The sequence below is a fragment of the Saccostrea cucullata genome, unplaced genomic scaffold, assembly GCF_032062105.1.
Source record: "Saccostrea cucullata isolate Sc308-1 unplaced genomic scaffold, CSIRO_AGI_Scuc_v1 ctg8363, whole genome shotgun sequence".
In the NCBI taxonomy this organism is placed as follows: Eukaryota; Metazoa; Mollusca; class Bivalvia; order Ostreida; family Ostreidae; genus Saccostrea; species Saccostrea cuccullata.
In genome coordinates, this window is record NW_026927383.1 from 1 (window position 1) to 17118 (window position 17118).

General features: G+C 33.2%; 1 protein-coding gene across 1 annotated transcript; it reads left to right on the forward strand.

Annotated features, from left to right (window-relative positions):
• The first annotated feature begins 5418 nt into the window (after positions 1-5418).
• On the forward strand, positions 5419-14778 carry LOC134274294 (uncharacterized transmembrane protein DDB_G0289901-like). Its single transcript, XM_062756558.1, has 9 exons — positions 5419-5525; positions 10012-10133; positions 10268-10342; positions 10586-10703; positions 11305-12762; positions 12875-12931; positions 13097-14002; positions 14182-14311; positions 14441-14778. Exons 1-9 carry the CDS (start codon positions 5426-5428, stop codon positions 14646-14648), a joined length of 3174 nt encoding a protein of 1057 aa, XP_062612542.1. The 5' UTR covers positions 5419-5425; the 3' UTR covers positions 14649-14778.
• Positions 14779-17118: the final 2340 nt, after the last annotated feature.

A 17118-nucleotide genomic window follows, 5' to 3' on the forward strand; every position in this document is an offset into this window, starting at 1 on the left:
GTGTACATTGATAAAACATATACATTCATGTTGTTTGTCTGTGTTCTGTATATGATATTTTATGATGGACCTTTCGTATTTAGTGGTGTTCAAAATTCATTGACTTCAGTAGACTTGTTTACTCTGAGTTTATTGTTGGAGAATTAATGTGAACATATGGGTTTCCTAGTACTGCCTCTGTAGTGAGCAGTAGGAATACTATATGGTTAAAGTACATTATAGTTTTGAGCATTGACATGATAACTTATGGGTACTTTATGTATACAAGTAACCACGTATATGTTATAAAAATTAACTCAAGCATTTGTACAATATGACACAAACTTTACTGATATCTTTATGATCATTGTTATTTAATGTTCAATTTACTTTATTATACAAATATGTATAGGTATTTTTAAATCTCTGCTTTATTTATTTTACACCCTTGTTTTTAAGCTGTATTTATTTCTATATCATAATATTCTGTTTTTTTCTTGTTTGGTATACTATAATAAAAATGATTTGATACTAGATAATAATCCACTAGATTTTTTCCCCTGTCATTTTAAGATAAAAGTGCGATGAAATGAGGTCCTTACAACATTATTTGTCGGCTGATAAGGATAGTATTACAGTTGTAGTTAGTATACATATAACTTTTGGATTATTTATGCTTTGTAATTTTTAAACTTGAAATGTAGAGTCTTAAATGTATATTTTTATGCTCTAAATATTAAGTATTCTTTGTTTACGTTATTACACATTGATTTCTGAGTGATTGTCACAGATTAGTAGATCATATATGTACAAGTTCTTCCCCTTTACTTACATAAACTGTTTGAACTTGAATTGTACAATGCTGACTGATGATTATTGAATACCTAGAAATTTACAAGAATGGTCAAAATATTTCTATAGGTTTCAAATTTAATAAAATAAGTGAACTGAGAATGATGTTAGATGGTTGCACAATTGTTTTGCAATGAGGGAGTTGAGTTTGGCTTTGCTGTGTTTTATTCTCATTATATGTGTGTGTGCTGTAAAACTGAATTAATTATACAAAACCTCAGATTTAGAAAAATTGTTTTTGATGAAAATTATTTTGATTACAGTATGACATTGCTTTATGTTTGTGTGTGTGTGTGACTGGTAGATTTAAACATATCTGCTAGCTAGCAGCTTTTATTAGATCTTTGTAATTCTCATTTCAGAAGAGTATTTTTGTTTAAATTGCCACACAAATAAGAAAATAATTCAAATATTATTACCTCCATCATCACACTTTCCAAAAATGCAGCATTTTAATGGGCATTTCTTGGCATTTAATGTGATTCATTTTTTGTTCAGAATTTGTCACCACTGTGAGTGAACATGTATATATACACCTATCATTGAAAGCAACATATTTAATGAACACATCAACAATTTATATTTTAATGATGTATTTGAAAACAGAATATTTTTAGTTTTTCTTTTCATAATAAAGTAAGCATAATTTATCATGTTCCCATTTTACGCCTGTTCATTGATCTCGGATGTTATTTTAAATATTATTGTTATTAGAAATTATTGTTGAGGTTTACTTTACTATGTGAAATAGATACAATGTAAGTTTTAGATATGGTAATTAGTGGGATGTTTTAATCTCACATTATAACAATGGTGAAGGTCATAAAATGTATACTAAAATTCTGATCATAGCTGCTTTAAATGTGAACTGATGTTTTTCTTGTGGGAAGAATAGAGTAGTAGAAACATTAACAACTTGATGTAGAAAAAAGTAGAATGATTATTTTTCTCTTAGTGTGTGTGTGTATCTGTGAAGTGTTATCTTCTTATGGCAAATAAAAAAAATTCTGATTTTCTTCCAAGTACCTTTTGTAAGTTGGTAGTTGATTCCCTAGCTTTAAAAAAACTTTAGGCCTATAGAACAGAACAAAATTGTCGATTTTTTTATCAAGTTGTTGGAATTTCCAGCTTGAAAACTTAGAAAAGACAAGATTAAAGTTGTAAAAAACAAGATAAAAGTTGGAAAAGCCAAATTAAAGTTGATATTTGAAACGATGAATTCGAAGTTTTCAATTTTAAGTTTGAAAAGCCAAGATGTAAAAGTTAGGAAAGCCAAGATATAAAATTTGCATATATCAACTAAAAAAAGTTACGTGGCGTTATTACGCTTTTGTTTTGAAAAAAGATGCAATTATGGAGAAAACGAAGAGTATTCAAGCTGAAAGTCAAACAATATAAATTTTGAAGTACCTCTAAGACGTCAGAGGTGGGATCAAGTGGCATAAAATGACACTATTTCGGAACACAAATTACGTAATCCTGTGTACCTTTTTATGTGAAACATATGGATGATGACGAACAGTATTCAAGACCAAAAGTCCATAAAACAATACAAAATAGGAGAGAGCAAACACTTACATCAAAGACATCAGAGGTGGGATCAGGTGCCATGGAGGAGTGAACATCCCGTGCAGACTGGCCACACCCGTCGTGTGCTCTTTGTCATGATCGGGAAATAACGGAAAAATCAATTCAGTGTATAAATAATGGAATAACAATTAGTATGAAAAAGTCAGTCAGCATTTGACTCAATGATAAATTGTATTTGCTGACAAGGTCATTCTATCTACCATAGAACTTACGAAATGATGACTTTAAACGAGACTGTTAATATTCTTGCGTCATTAACTTGATGATGGTATATTGCTGCATAAGTAAGGGAAGTTGACGATAGAAAAGTTAAAGTCGTCACGTTTATCATAGAGCTTGGTTGTTAGATTAACATTATCGTCCTTTTCAAATAAAATATCCAAATATGAAAGAGATGTGTCAGACTCTGTGGTATCTTTTATTTCAAGCTCGATAGGACATAAATAGTACCGACATAAGAATGGAAATTACCACTGTTAATTAACAATTCAAAATTCAAAATTTAGAACGTGACAGAATCTTCCAAACTCAATCGTTCATAAATGTGCACATGGTCTTTTTTTGCTAGAAATATATAAAAGTACGTATGCTTGACTGGAAAGATTGCTAAAATACTATATTAGATATAAGACTATGGGAAAAAGAACCCATCATAGTCTTGTACAATATAACAGTTTAATCATTGTTTTAAATGATTAAAAAAAAAATTTTGACAGTGCTGAACTTTCTTAAACCCTCTTGAAGCAGTAACTACCAGGGTATGTAACTTCATATACAAGTTTATGTTTACATCTTATTTTGTTCAATTCAATGTAAAACAAGCTTCAGATTCTTATTATTAGCATTATGGTAATTACAAAAATAATGGGCCAGCGTCAGATATCGACAGAGGAATGCCCATCACTCTGACTGTCTGAGGATACCGCTGACAAATGTCACGGTTTATCTGGACAGGAAATGATAAATTTAAATAAACATCCGAGAATGGGATTATCTAGAGTCCTCCCACAACTTAGTACCCGAATCTTGTCCTTTAAAAAATATCTCAGACAAATATACCTAATGGCATCTAAATACTAGTAATTTGTTTTAGAAAAGATTAGGGATTCTGAAACAATCAGGGATATGTAAATGTCACAGTTCTCATCAAATCATTATCAATTATACATGCTTTGCGCAGTGTGAACTAACATACTCGTATTGGTGCACAAAAAGAATGTATACTAAGTATATTATTCACAAAATGAAAGGTTCACGAACTATAATTTGACAAATATGATCTATCATTGGATACATGAATCTTGGCGGACTTGTTTTATACCACTTGTTGGGCCTATGTTTTTTTATACTGAATTTTATTATTGACAAAGCAGGTAACAACATTGTCTTCGTTTGTAAGCCTCATTATATAAATTGTATTTTAGAAGAACTTGGATTTAATTCTACAAGTGGTAATCCAACCTATACTCATAGTTCCCTTTCTAAGGAAGAATTCTTCAAAATCATATGCCAGTTTTTAATATTTTTAATATCCCAAAGAACCAAAATGAATTTGAACTAACATATATATATATATTGGATTCCAAAACGTCATAAAAATCCTTACAAACTAAGATACATAGCGGGTTCCAGTGAATGTTCAACCAATCCTCTTTCTGTACTCCTCACTAAGATATTGACAGTAGTGAAGGAAAAACTTCAGAGTACTGTGCAACAATATATTCAAGAAGTGGTGTGAATCAGATGTGGATACTCAAAAATGCCAAAGAACTTTTGGACAATTTGAAATCACAAGAATTTACCAAAATCAACAGCTTAAAAACTTAAGACTTTTCAACTTTATACACAACCATTCCCCACGATAAATTAAAGTCCAGGCTTTTTTGATATCATTGACAGCTGCTTTTTTTTTTTTTTTTTTTAAATGGAACTCGTAAATTTACCTACCTTGTCATTGCTCATTTGCAAAATTATCTTATTTAACAACGTTCTGATTGTACACACAACCGTTCTCTGAAGTTGACATCAAAAAGATGCTTGAGTTTCTGATTGACAATATTAATATCTATGTCGTTTTTGGAGACCAGGTCTTCCAACAATCTATTGGAATTCCCCTGGGTACTAATTGCGCCCCGTTATTAGCAGACGTATTTTTGTACTAATATGAAGCAGACTTAGTGCAAAATCTTATGCGTGAAAAGAAGAAAATACTTGCTTTGGCTTTCAACTCGACATTTAGATATATCGGCGACATATTGTCAATTAACAATGATAATTTCCATTCATATGTCGATACGATATATTCAGGTGAGCTTGAGATAAAAGACACCAAAGAGTCTGACACATCTGATTAATATTTGGATATAGCACTTGAAAAAGACGTTAATGGTAATCTAACAACCAAGCTCTATGATAAACGTGATGACTTTAACTAAGTTACAATCGTCAACTTCCCTTATTTATGCAGTAATATACCAATATTCATCACTTGCATATAGAGTTTATATATTTCAGTTGAATCGATACGCAAGAGCATGACCTACGTATGAACAATTTCTTTAAACATTTACATATAATATAAATACTGAAATGGAACATGCACTTGAATTGAAACCTCGTCGTAAAATAGCAATTCCAAATTTTCTGTCTTTTTTGTTGTTGTAAAATCAAGGACCTTAAAGGGATCGGCTTTAACCATCTATTTTTCACTTTGTTCAAAGCAATCCTCATTACCACACCTCTAATAGTTCCAATTGAATTCAAATTATTTTGGATATAAATATCAGAAAACCTTTTTGTGATAGGCAACACTTACATGTGCCTTCATAAATAGTTGAAAAGATTAAAATTAGTCCGCTTATACACTTAATTAACGTCGGGAATTCCTCTTGTACATAGATACTATTTTAGGGTGTAATTGAATGTATTAGAAAATTAGTGAAAGTTGTCATCCCCTCCCTTCATAAGGCTCTGTAAACAACTTAATCTCTGGCCTCCTACAAGAATGAGCTTTTTATATGGACAGAACAACATCGTGGGTCAGATAAACAGAAGGCGCCCTCCTCTAGAAATGGCCACCAAATCTCTGCTTTATCTGTTTGTCTGTAAGTATGAATATTTTCTTTTCAATAATTAATATTTGTAATTATGAAATATTTTTTTTTTATCAATAATTGGTGTTTGCTTGTGAGTATGAAGTATTATTTTTAATAATTAATGCTCGCTTGCAAGTATGAAATATTTTTTTTCAACAATTAATGTTTGTTTGTAAGTATGAAATATGTTTATGTTTATTGAAACTTTGATTTTTTTTTCTCAATACTCGTAATTATTAATTGCTTGTGAGTTTGAAAATTCTCTTTTCAATACCTAATATTTTCTGCCTCAAAATAGTAAAAATTTTCCTCACAATCTTTCTTCCGAGTTGTCTTCTGAGTTCATAATTCTATTTGTTGCTTTTTTATGGTTTCCCCTCTTCGAAATATATTATGTCTTACGTAAATAGATATCTAAATTAATCACTAACCACTAATTTAAAAAAATAAGTTATTTTGAATTTCAAATCAATGTTTTATGTAAAAAAATCTGTGAAAAAAGAAAACAAAAGCAGGTTCTTATTCAAATAGAAGAAGGAGCGACGAAATAATATCAATCATAACCTTAAAATTATCATGTGTATAATTTCAAAAAAATAATGAAAAAGAAAGATCAAAAATTTTTCTTGTATGTGACGCATTGATGCTCGCTCCTTCGTGGCACCTGGTCCCACCTCTGATATCTGCTCCTGTTTTGTATTGTTTTAAATTTTGAATGCTTTACGTTATCTCCATGTGTTTCATTTTTCCTAAAATGATGGTTTAAAAGGGTGGTTATTTAGACTGATGTCAGCAAACGGGGTCATAATTAAAAAATGATGGCGTTCTAAGTGTGCTAAGATACTAGTACATATTGAATGTAAAAAAAAATTTGATATTGCAAATTTTTCTATACAAAAATATATTTTCATTGTATTCTTTTAATAAGAAAAATATGAACGTCAAGTGCCTTTGAGTGAGGGGAATCTGTATTGTTTGGTTCATATGGTAATTCTGCTGAACATTTAAGTTGTCAATCAAAACTATTATGCCAATTTCAAAAAAAAAAAAAAAGAATAGAAAACTGCTTCAATATTTAAATATGGTAAAAAAAATAACCTTTTTGAGCAGAATTTAAAATCAACCTCTGTAGAAGTTTTGTAAACGCTATTTACGGTGGTCAATCCAAAAACAATGTCCATTTTTTCTAAATTAATTGCTTTTTTGCGTAAATCTATCATTAGATTTAAAGTGAGTGTCGATAAGAAACATAAGGATGCCACGACCTTCTTGCCATGTGAGGACAAAAGAGAGCGATTGTTGTGTTTATTTTGATAGTTATTATTTCTGTTTTATGGAGTAAATTACATATATCTGAATGAGGTTTTCGGATTTAGGGAATAATTCAAAAGACATAAAAAATTAAGTATGTATGTATGTATTGACGAAAACTTCAATTATTAAAGTTTTTATAGCAGTTGTTCATTACTTTGGGTCAACATGTGTACATGTACGGGTTGAATAGATATACATGTATTCTTATAAAAAAAAAAATGAAGAATCCCGTAGAAATACATTTCTATTTAGTATCAAACTTTAACTTTTTATATTTAAATATACTACTTGATGAAGACTCTCCCTTTGAATTGTAAATATAAACCAAACAAAAAGGCTGTCTAGAAGTAGTCAATAAGATTTTTTCTCGAATATATAGATCTGTCTGTAAAAATACGAGTTTTTAGAGCGGTTTTGAACTTTTGTAAACTTTAGAAAGCTTCTCTTCAGATTTATAAAAAAAATTAGGAATTTCTTTCAAAAACAAATTAAATCCCCACCATTTGTCAACATTCAGAGTTTTTATCGAAAACTGGCCGGTTTTAGAACACGAATTGATTTAAAGAGCCTCTCCAAAACGCAGAAGCATACTGTTAATTCAATCCAGTCTCCGCGTGCATCTTGAATCTTGGGAAAACATCAAACACTTTTGGTGGGCATGATGATAAATTCACAGATGACATGGATTAGTGAAATATCAACAAGAGACTCACCAACTGATAAATTGCATTAGTAGCGTAGAGGACAAGGGCGTTTTTATTTACAATGAACTTATTTCAAAATTTGAGCAATTTTTAGTAAAATCTAGACTCTCTTATTTTAGGATCACCTCTCTTATACGAGAACATTATTTGGTACCAATGAAGTATTTTATTTTAAAAACACAACAATGTTACAAGCCTTTGAAAACTATATGTAAATTATTGCAAGACACACATTGATAAAGTAACTTAGACCTGAGAGCTTTTTAGAAATGATGAAAGAAATTTCAAGTGATATAATCCATTATTCTTTTTTACATCTGAGTTTTTGCTAAAGAAATCATATTTCAAATTACATTCTTTAGTCTATTACCTTATTTAGAGGCAAAGTACTAGAGGATACAGCCCATACTCTACGTACAAACAATTTTTGATTTTTTGAGAGAAGGGCTATTGACAAACAAGTTGATGAAAGAAGGATACCATCATTATTTTGCAAGTTACATGATCGATACAATGATCATGGCAGCGAATACAATCTATCATTAAGTCAAATTTCATACTATACATTTATTGCATGATAGTGAGTGAAATATGAAGATATATTCAGCCAAGAAATATCATATTCCCCGAGGGCTCTGCCCGAGAGGAATATGTTATTTCTTGGCTGAATATATCTTCATGTTTCCCGAACATTCATGCAATGAATTGTTTATTATAAACAAGCAAAATCGTTTTTGAAATAAACAAACTTTCAAATTTGGCACCGCTCCTAAATTCACCTTCATTTTAAACGTTAAATTACTGAATTCATTTGACACAAACATCAAAAAAACAATTTTGTTCAAATTTGGCACCATAGACCTAAATCTCTCAACGAACGATAAATATATTCACCTAGGTGTTCAGAGGTGTTTTTAACGTTAAATTACTGAATATCATTTGACACATCACAGCTCCAATATGGATATTTTTCTGGTTAATAACAAAAAATCAGTCCATAATTGTTTTATTATATTTGATTTGACATATTGAACTGTATGACGACACCATTTTCATTAGCGACCTTCCATTGTTGAAAATAAAAAAAAATCTCCAGATTACTGTTTGTAACCTCCGTGTTTTTGTTTCCGAGTTTCACTATGTGTAAGACGTCCAAATGTTAAAAAATAAACCTGAAATAGGTTTGAATAATTGTTTTCCTGCACAGATACGTAGCTCGCTGCGGCCGTTGCAACCATCGTTTACAGCGTTGTTTGATATTTTGATTGTGACGTCACAAGTTGCACGCGTGTAATACGGCCTCAAATCCGGTGAATATGTAGTGTTATGAACTGTTTGCGTTTGTATAGATTATATAGGGACTATAAATAGACTATATAATAAAAAGTTTTATGGCCCGGTCACGTGATAATCTAGAACCAATCAGATAACGCGTTGTATATAATAATTATAATGAGGTAAATAATAATTATTAGACCATTATTGCACATGCATCACAAGATTATAGAACATACATCACAGGATTTTGAATAATACATAACAAGATATTGAACATACATCACAAGATTATCGAATATGCATCACAAGTTTTGCATATACATCACAAGATTTTGAGTATACATCACAAGTTTTGCATATACATCACAAGATTTTGAATATAAATCACAAGTTTTGCATATACATCACAAGATTATCAAATAAAGCAACGTTTTACACGCCATAATCGAGCATATTTTTAATATCAACTTTAGAGTACTTGTGTGTACAATCAGAATGTTTTAAAAAAATTTGCAAATGACCAGTGATAAGGTAAGTAAATTTACGAGTCCATTTTTATTGAAAAAAGTACCTGTCAATGATGTCAAAAAGCCTGGACTTTAAATTATCGTGGGGAAAAGTTGTATATAAAATTGAAAGTCGTAAATTGTTTTGTTATTGGTTTTGAAAAAAAATCGTGATTTCAAATGTTCCAAAAGTTCCTTCACTGTTTTAATATCCATATTTGATTTACACCACTTCTCGAATATTTTATTGCACAGTACTTTTGACCTTTCTCTCTTACTACTGTTAATATCTTAGTATTCTTAGTATCTTTGTTTTAAGGATTTTATGAAGTTTCGGTATCCAATATATTGGTTGTTTGGAATATTATAGTATTCAAAACTGACATATGATTTAGAAGAATTTCTTCTTTAGAAAGGGAGTAATGAGTATTAGTTGAATTACCACTTGTAGAATCAAATCCAAGTTCCTCTAAAATACTTTTTTTCTATAATGAGCCTTACAAACAAAAACTGCTTTGTCAGCAGGGACCAGTACGTACTGATCATGTATTCTAGCTAATTCAGTGAATTTGAAGAGGTCAAAACTCAGAATCATTGAAACAATTTATGTACAATCCTTGCAGAAGACTTAACATACATGTATGTTTGTGAGTTTTTGTGTTTGCATGCTTTGACAGATAAATGTAATTTCAGGTGTGACTCTAGTATGCAGTGCTCCTTCTCAAGAGAGGACAGAGGAGTACAAATGTTACTCCTGCACAAACTTCAAAGAAAGTGACGGGTGTAATCGAACTGTCGTCTGCCAAACAGGCCACGTAAGTCATTCACCAGCCTTGTCAAGGACCTATTAATACTTTTATGTCTTCCATACAGATAATGTTTCCTATCTTGAATACAGTAAACGTTTTTGTAAATAAATATTATTCAAGGATGTTTGTTTAACTTCCAGGAGCACTGTGTTACTCAGCGACATTACAATGTAGACGGTTCAGTTCTTGTAAGCAAAGGATGCTCTCATATGCAGGTAGAGTAAAAGTCGTTGTCATTGAAATTGATGACTTTGCACTTCTCCAAAATGATGTAAACTCATCTGTAGCACGGTGGAAATGAAATTAATTAAACAATCGACATTTTTCATAAAAAACCCAAATGAAAAAAAATTGTATAATAACTTCAGTTTGTTTTAATTACTGCCCCTTTATTTATAAATGTATCTATATGGTTTGTTTGGTATCGGTTTTTCATCGTATATGATTATTATTTTTAGACATGCATGAATAAGGAGGAAAACAATGAAGAAGAATGCTATGGAGGCGATAGGACTGGTTTTGAGGGCACTTGTACCTGGTGCTGCGACGGAAGCTTATGTAATGCGGAGGGAATAGGTATTCCACAAAACAACATTGCTGTAAACCTTACAACTTTTGCGTGATTTTACAAGCTTAAAAAGATTTCATTCATGAGCCTCTTTCTTTTATCAGAGAAAAAAAAAATTAGTTTAGCATCAATAAATTTTCTTCATTATTGAGTTTTTTGCTTGCAACCAAAGTTCTTTTTTTTTTTTTTCATTTAAACTTGTCATCCTACACATAACTTTATATTCACGTTAATTGCTTTTGTTTGAACTGTCTTTGTGTAAGATATTGAGTTTAGTGGTTTCCCCAGAGCAAAAATAAGCCAGGGAAAAATATAATTTTTTGTTTATGACATTCTGCAATTCACAATCGTCCAACCTCTAGACATAAAAATGATATTGCCACTTCCATATATTCATCTTCTAAAATTTCTAGTTGTTGATTTGTCATAATTATTGAAAATCAGAATCACATCATACTCCATTTTGATTTAATTGTTTCATAGACCAAACACGGTAAGCAAATACAGAGTGACAATAGAACTGGAATACAGCGATAAAAATTAGTGTGTTTTTACAAGTAATTCTAAGATTGATTAGCACAATAGAAAATATCCTGATGCTTTTTTCAGAGGAAGACCAACGATTGAAAGCTGAAGACGAAGTTGTTGTAAAGAAGCCTAATACAAAACCTAATACAAAACCAACCACGGGCGGAAAACCTAACCAAAAGCCACCGACAGGTGGAAAACCAAATTCAAAGCCTCCAACGGGAGGAAAGCCTAATAATAAACCACCAACTGGCGGAAAACCTAATCAAAAACCACCAACAGGAGGAAAGCCTAATCCAAAGCCGACAACTGGTGGAAAACCTAACCAGAAACCACCAACAGGTGGAAAACCCAACAATAAACCCCCAACGGGACCAAACAAACCAAATTCAAAACCAACTACATCTCCTGGTGGAACGAATGGTAGACCTGGTAGGCCTGGTAGACCTGGATCTAATGGTTCTCCAGGAAAACCGGGATCTAATGGGAATTCAGGGAAACCAGGATCTGGTGGTTCTGGAGGAAACGGTGGAAATGGGGGATCTGGAGGAAATGGCGGCACAGGGGGAACGGGGGGAAATGGTGGTAATGGAGGAAACGGGGGAAGTGGTGGTAATGGAGGTAATGCTGGAAATGGAGGAAGTGGTGGCAATGGAGGAAATGCAGGAAATGGTGGGAATGGAGGAAGTGGAGGCAATGGAGGTAATGGAGGAACTGGTGGCAATGGAGGTAATGCAGGAAATGGTGGCAGTGGAGGAAGTGGTGGCAATGGGGGTAATGGAGGTAATGCAGGAAATGGTGGGAATGGAGGAAGTGGTGGCAATGGAGGTAATGGAGGAACTGGTGGTAATGGCGGTAATGCAGGAAATGGTGGCAGTGGAGGAAGTGGTGGCAATGGGGGTAATGGAGGTAATGCTGGAAATGGCGGCAGTGGAGGAAGTGGTGGCAATGGAGGCAACGGAGGAAGTGGTGGTAATGGAGGTAATGCAGGGAATGGCGGCAACGGGGGTAATGCAGGAAATGGAGGAAATGGTGGTAATGGAGGAAATACAGGAAGTGGTGGCAATGGAGGTAATGCTGGAAATGGAGGAAATGGTGGGGCAGGAGGCAATGGAGGTAACGGTGGCAATACAGGCAATGAAGGGTCAGGTAATAATGGAGGAAATGCAGGAAGTGGTGGTAATGGGGCTAATGGTGGAAATGGAGGAAACAATGGTAATACTGGGAATGGAAATAATGGAAATGGAGGTAACAATGGCAATGGTAACAATGGAAATAATGGTGGTAATGGGAATAATGGTGGCAATGGAAACAATGGTGGCAATGGAAACAATGGTAATAATGGAAATGGTAACAATGGAAATTCTGCAGCACAATGCCACGTCCATAACGGACAAATCTGTTGTCAAAATCATGGGAATCAAAATGGAGGACAGGGTGGAATTGATTTAGATATCCATATTCACATTGGAGGGTTGCTACTAGGAGGCGGAACCTGTCCTAAATGTCAGAATCAGATGACAGCGAATGGAACAATTGGTTAGTTTAGAATATTCGTTATTTTAAAATAGAAAAATGTTTAATTAGAACGGCAGGCTTGTTAGCTGACTTATTTAAAGATGATTGAAATACACACTTCAAAATTTTATAGGTCAGAATAATGCAGGAAAAACTCAACATTCCACGTCATCTCCAGTCACAAATCAAGGTAGGTACATTAAGGGTAGACAGAGATTCCAATTCATTATTCGTTTCAACAAATTTTGAATCACCATTACATTGAATTTCCTTCTTAAAATTTAAGTTTTATAACCTGCTTTAAAAGAATCCCATTAAATGGTCTCTTTGCAAACAGCAAGCACTTCACAAACAGCGACAACTTCTAAAGCGACCACAGTGTCACAGGCAGCGACAACTACACAAGCGCCAACAACATCACAAGCGCCAACAACATCACAAGCAGCAACAACATTGCAACCAGCGACAACTACACAAGCGCTAACAACATCACAGGCAGCAACGACTACAAAGGCGCCAACAACTTCCCAGGCATCCACTAAGCCTCAAACAATTACAACTACACAAATGAAAACAACAACAGATAAAAAGACAACAGCTACAACAAAAAAGCTGTCCACGACCAAATTACCACAAAAATTCCACACAACAAATACATCACCGACAATTAAACAGAAAACGACATCTCAGGCCGCGACAACAGCAAAAGTGGATACAACCACACAAGCAGCAATATCTAAAACAGCAACAACCACACAAAATCCAACATCACAAGCTGCAACAACATCAAACTCAGCTACTACTACACAAAAATCAACATCACAATCAACAACTTCAAAGGCAGCGACAACAACAGACACTACTACAACTAAACAAGCCATAACTACTACACAAGCTGCAACAACCAATCAAGCAGCGACAACGACACAATCAGTGACAACCACAAACACACCTACAACAGCACAAAAAGCTACGACTACAGATAAAAAGACAACAACAAATAAATTAACAATTAAACCTTCTAATAAAGTTCATACTACAGTTGCTCAGACCACCACAAATCCATCTACAACTTCTACACCATCAACAACAAATCTTCCATCGACAACTGCGACACAACCAACTTCAAAAACCACAATAGGAAAGAAAACTACCATGACAACAAAGAAAATTTCGACCACCAAGGCCCCCGTGACCACAAATCAGCCAACATCCACAGTTAATGCTACACAGACCACAGCAACAACCACCCATAAACCTGGTAATGTTTTCAATTCTAAATTTTTATAAAGAAACTGCTCTGTAGAATGTTTTTTCTTAGATGTTTCGTATACTATAGTAATATATTTGCAGATTAAGTAGATTTATAAAACACGAAATGATTTTTGTGTTTAAAGTATTTATTTGGTTTGGTCTCTGATAGACTCTTTTTCGTGTTAGATTTCCAATGTTATACGTGTAAGGATCAAACCTGTCAGACGCAAGAATTAACGACATGTTCTAGCGGGTCACACCATTGTTTATCGTCTGTGAAACAGGACAACCAAGGGGGCCGTATAGTTACCAAAGGGTAAGTGTAATTGTCTGTTCTAAATATGGGCCCTTACCTACAATAATAATGTTTTAGGCTTCTTTTTTACTTGATGTACAATTTGAATAATTGTCAGCTTGATACCTTTTTGAATTTGAATGTTTACAGATGTGTAACTGAGGATGTTTGTAAAAAGGAATGGTACCAGAAGACTGCCCCTAACCCTGACTGTATTCTCAGTATGGACGACAACCCCTCTGGGTTCCCCAACATGAAGATGACGTGTAGCTTCTGCTGTGTCGAGAAGGAATGTAACCGTCACGTGGTCCCAACGTTTACCTCACTGTACTCAACAAGGAGGAAGCGGAACAACTGATTAAATTCCTCTTATTATCCTTAATATGAACAATTATATCATTCATAGACATAAATTGTTTTGTTGCTCTTCTAGAATTTATACATTATCTGAACGACTGGTATATTTTCTTATTCCTTTGTCGAAGGATTAACACACTCCAAAATAACGAGCTCATTTGATTTACCAAGAAAGTATACATATTCCCTGATTTTACTCAACACACAATGAAACTTTCATTCTGTTTTTACATTAATGGGTATATTAGGTTTTATAACGCTTTACCCACAATTTTACCAAGCATGACATTATCACTTAAGGTATGTTAAAAAACTTAAAATGTATAACAACGATTAATCGGTTAACCGGCCGAAAAGATCGTTACCGGTTACAATTTTCATAACCGTTAGGTCGATAGCTTTTGCAGTATAGATGTACTTTTTCAAGTATATTTTCACCTTTTAAAATTGGAACTCTTAAGGTAGTCCGATCCTCAGGTGTATTAAATTAGCAGTTAAGTAATCAAAAATACTCATAAAAGTATCTCTGAATCCACAAACTTATGTAAATTTTCCACATTAATTCTTTAAAGTTAAAGATTAAAGTTAATCATATTATATAGGGAAAATAATTGTTAAATCTCCAATATTCTTGCAGAAAATGCGAACTGGAATATCAGCAACGCATTTTCTTCCAAGCATTCAGAGAAATTGTCAAGATTTTTATACTTATTTGCTATTTTTTGTATTCTATTTCCGTCATGTATTCTATAATACATAGTGTAAAAGTCTTTTGCTATCATTGCAAGACACCACAAATCACTTCTTATTTCATATCATGCTCATAAGCATTGGTATCTAAGGCTGGATTCAAGAAAATCTTATTTTTCTAAAACTGTATTAATTTGTTTCTCCTTTTATTGGGTATAAATGTCAACTTTTTAAATACCTTTTCTAAGACTCCCCAAAACCTCGAATCTTATAATGATGAATAAAATGAAAATTGTTGCATGAAAAAAAATCATTTTCAAGCTTCATTTTGATGCATTTCAAATTGAATATTAATTTTTGGAGTCATCCTTCCTGGCGGAGGATCGGATATCCTTAAGTAGCATGCTTAAAACTGAAATGGCGGCGGCATATAATAGAAATCTAAGACGAAGCAATCACAATTTCATAAAAACAGAATACGAAGCGCTTGTTTTATACAGTGTTGAGTTAACTGTCTGATCTAGTTTATGTCTGAGGTACTCCCTTCTGATCTAGTTTATGCCTTAGGTGCTCCCTTTTTCAATGATCTCTTAAATTATTCCCACAACTTTCAGTTTTACCAACAATTCTGTATATCTGTGGATTCTTTGAGCAATTTCTGGAGAATAGCGTGTCAAGATTTCGTTCAGTCATTATCCGGGGACAGTAAATCATTTTTAAGGACATGTACATGTAAGAATAGCACTGTAGAAGAGTAGATTGATGTGAAGTGAATGTCGCTGAAAATGATGGTTTGACTCTGTTTGCAATATAAAGCTAAATAAACTTTCATGGCAATATCTTTTTTACTTTGTTTAAAGGAATTCTGATGACTGTAGTTTAATAACTTATTATTATAGATTGCTCTGTAAATAAACAATTTCAAAAACTCATAATAAATCACAAAAAAAAATTTTTAGCTGTTCGGTTTATCAATATTTCAGTCAAAAAAAAAATTGCGACTAACCAGTTGCAAAAATTTGTCTCCTTTAGAACATACGTATCCAGTCCCTATAATATTTTGCTTCACATACCATATATCAGGTATTTTCCGCGTGTATCCAATTTCCGCTTCGTTTGCGACGATTCTAAATCGCGGAAAATAAATCTGCGTAAATTTGATACAAAGTTTTTTTCCCCCTTTTTATAGAGTTATATCTCTATGCTTTTACAGTAGAGAGAAGAAATAGCGGGATCAGAGGACAAGCGCCAGATAACAGGTATAAGCCCTATTGTTTGTTTACTAATTGACAAGCTAATTAGATTGGTCACGTTCCCTGCAAGAACCTATCTTTTATTATACCTGAGCTGCTAGTCAGTTTGGAACAGTACTATGAACTATGATTGTGTAAATCTTGAAAATAATATCAGGGGATTTGAGAGTTGGTACGCAACACCGATGTGTAATCAGCCAAGCGGGTCTTCCAAAGTTTACGAGGTGAAGGTCCATCGTCCACACGGATGAAGTAACTGGGAGCTGACTTACAATTTACATCCAATTCTTTCATAGGCTTAAACAATTGTTAAAAATACATTCACTTTCAATTTAATATACTGATTTAGTTCTGATTCGCGGAAAAAAAAACATGACGCGGAAAAAACCTAATATACGGTATTCTACCTGAGCACACGTCGACTTCAAAGGCATTGTGATATACTTGGACCTGACAAAAATAGTACTGTGAATCACTAATGTTCGTGGGGGTTTAATTTTCGTGGTTTTCGAGGTATGAAGAGACTCT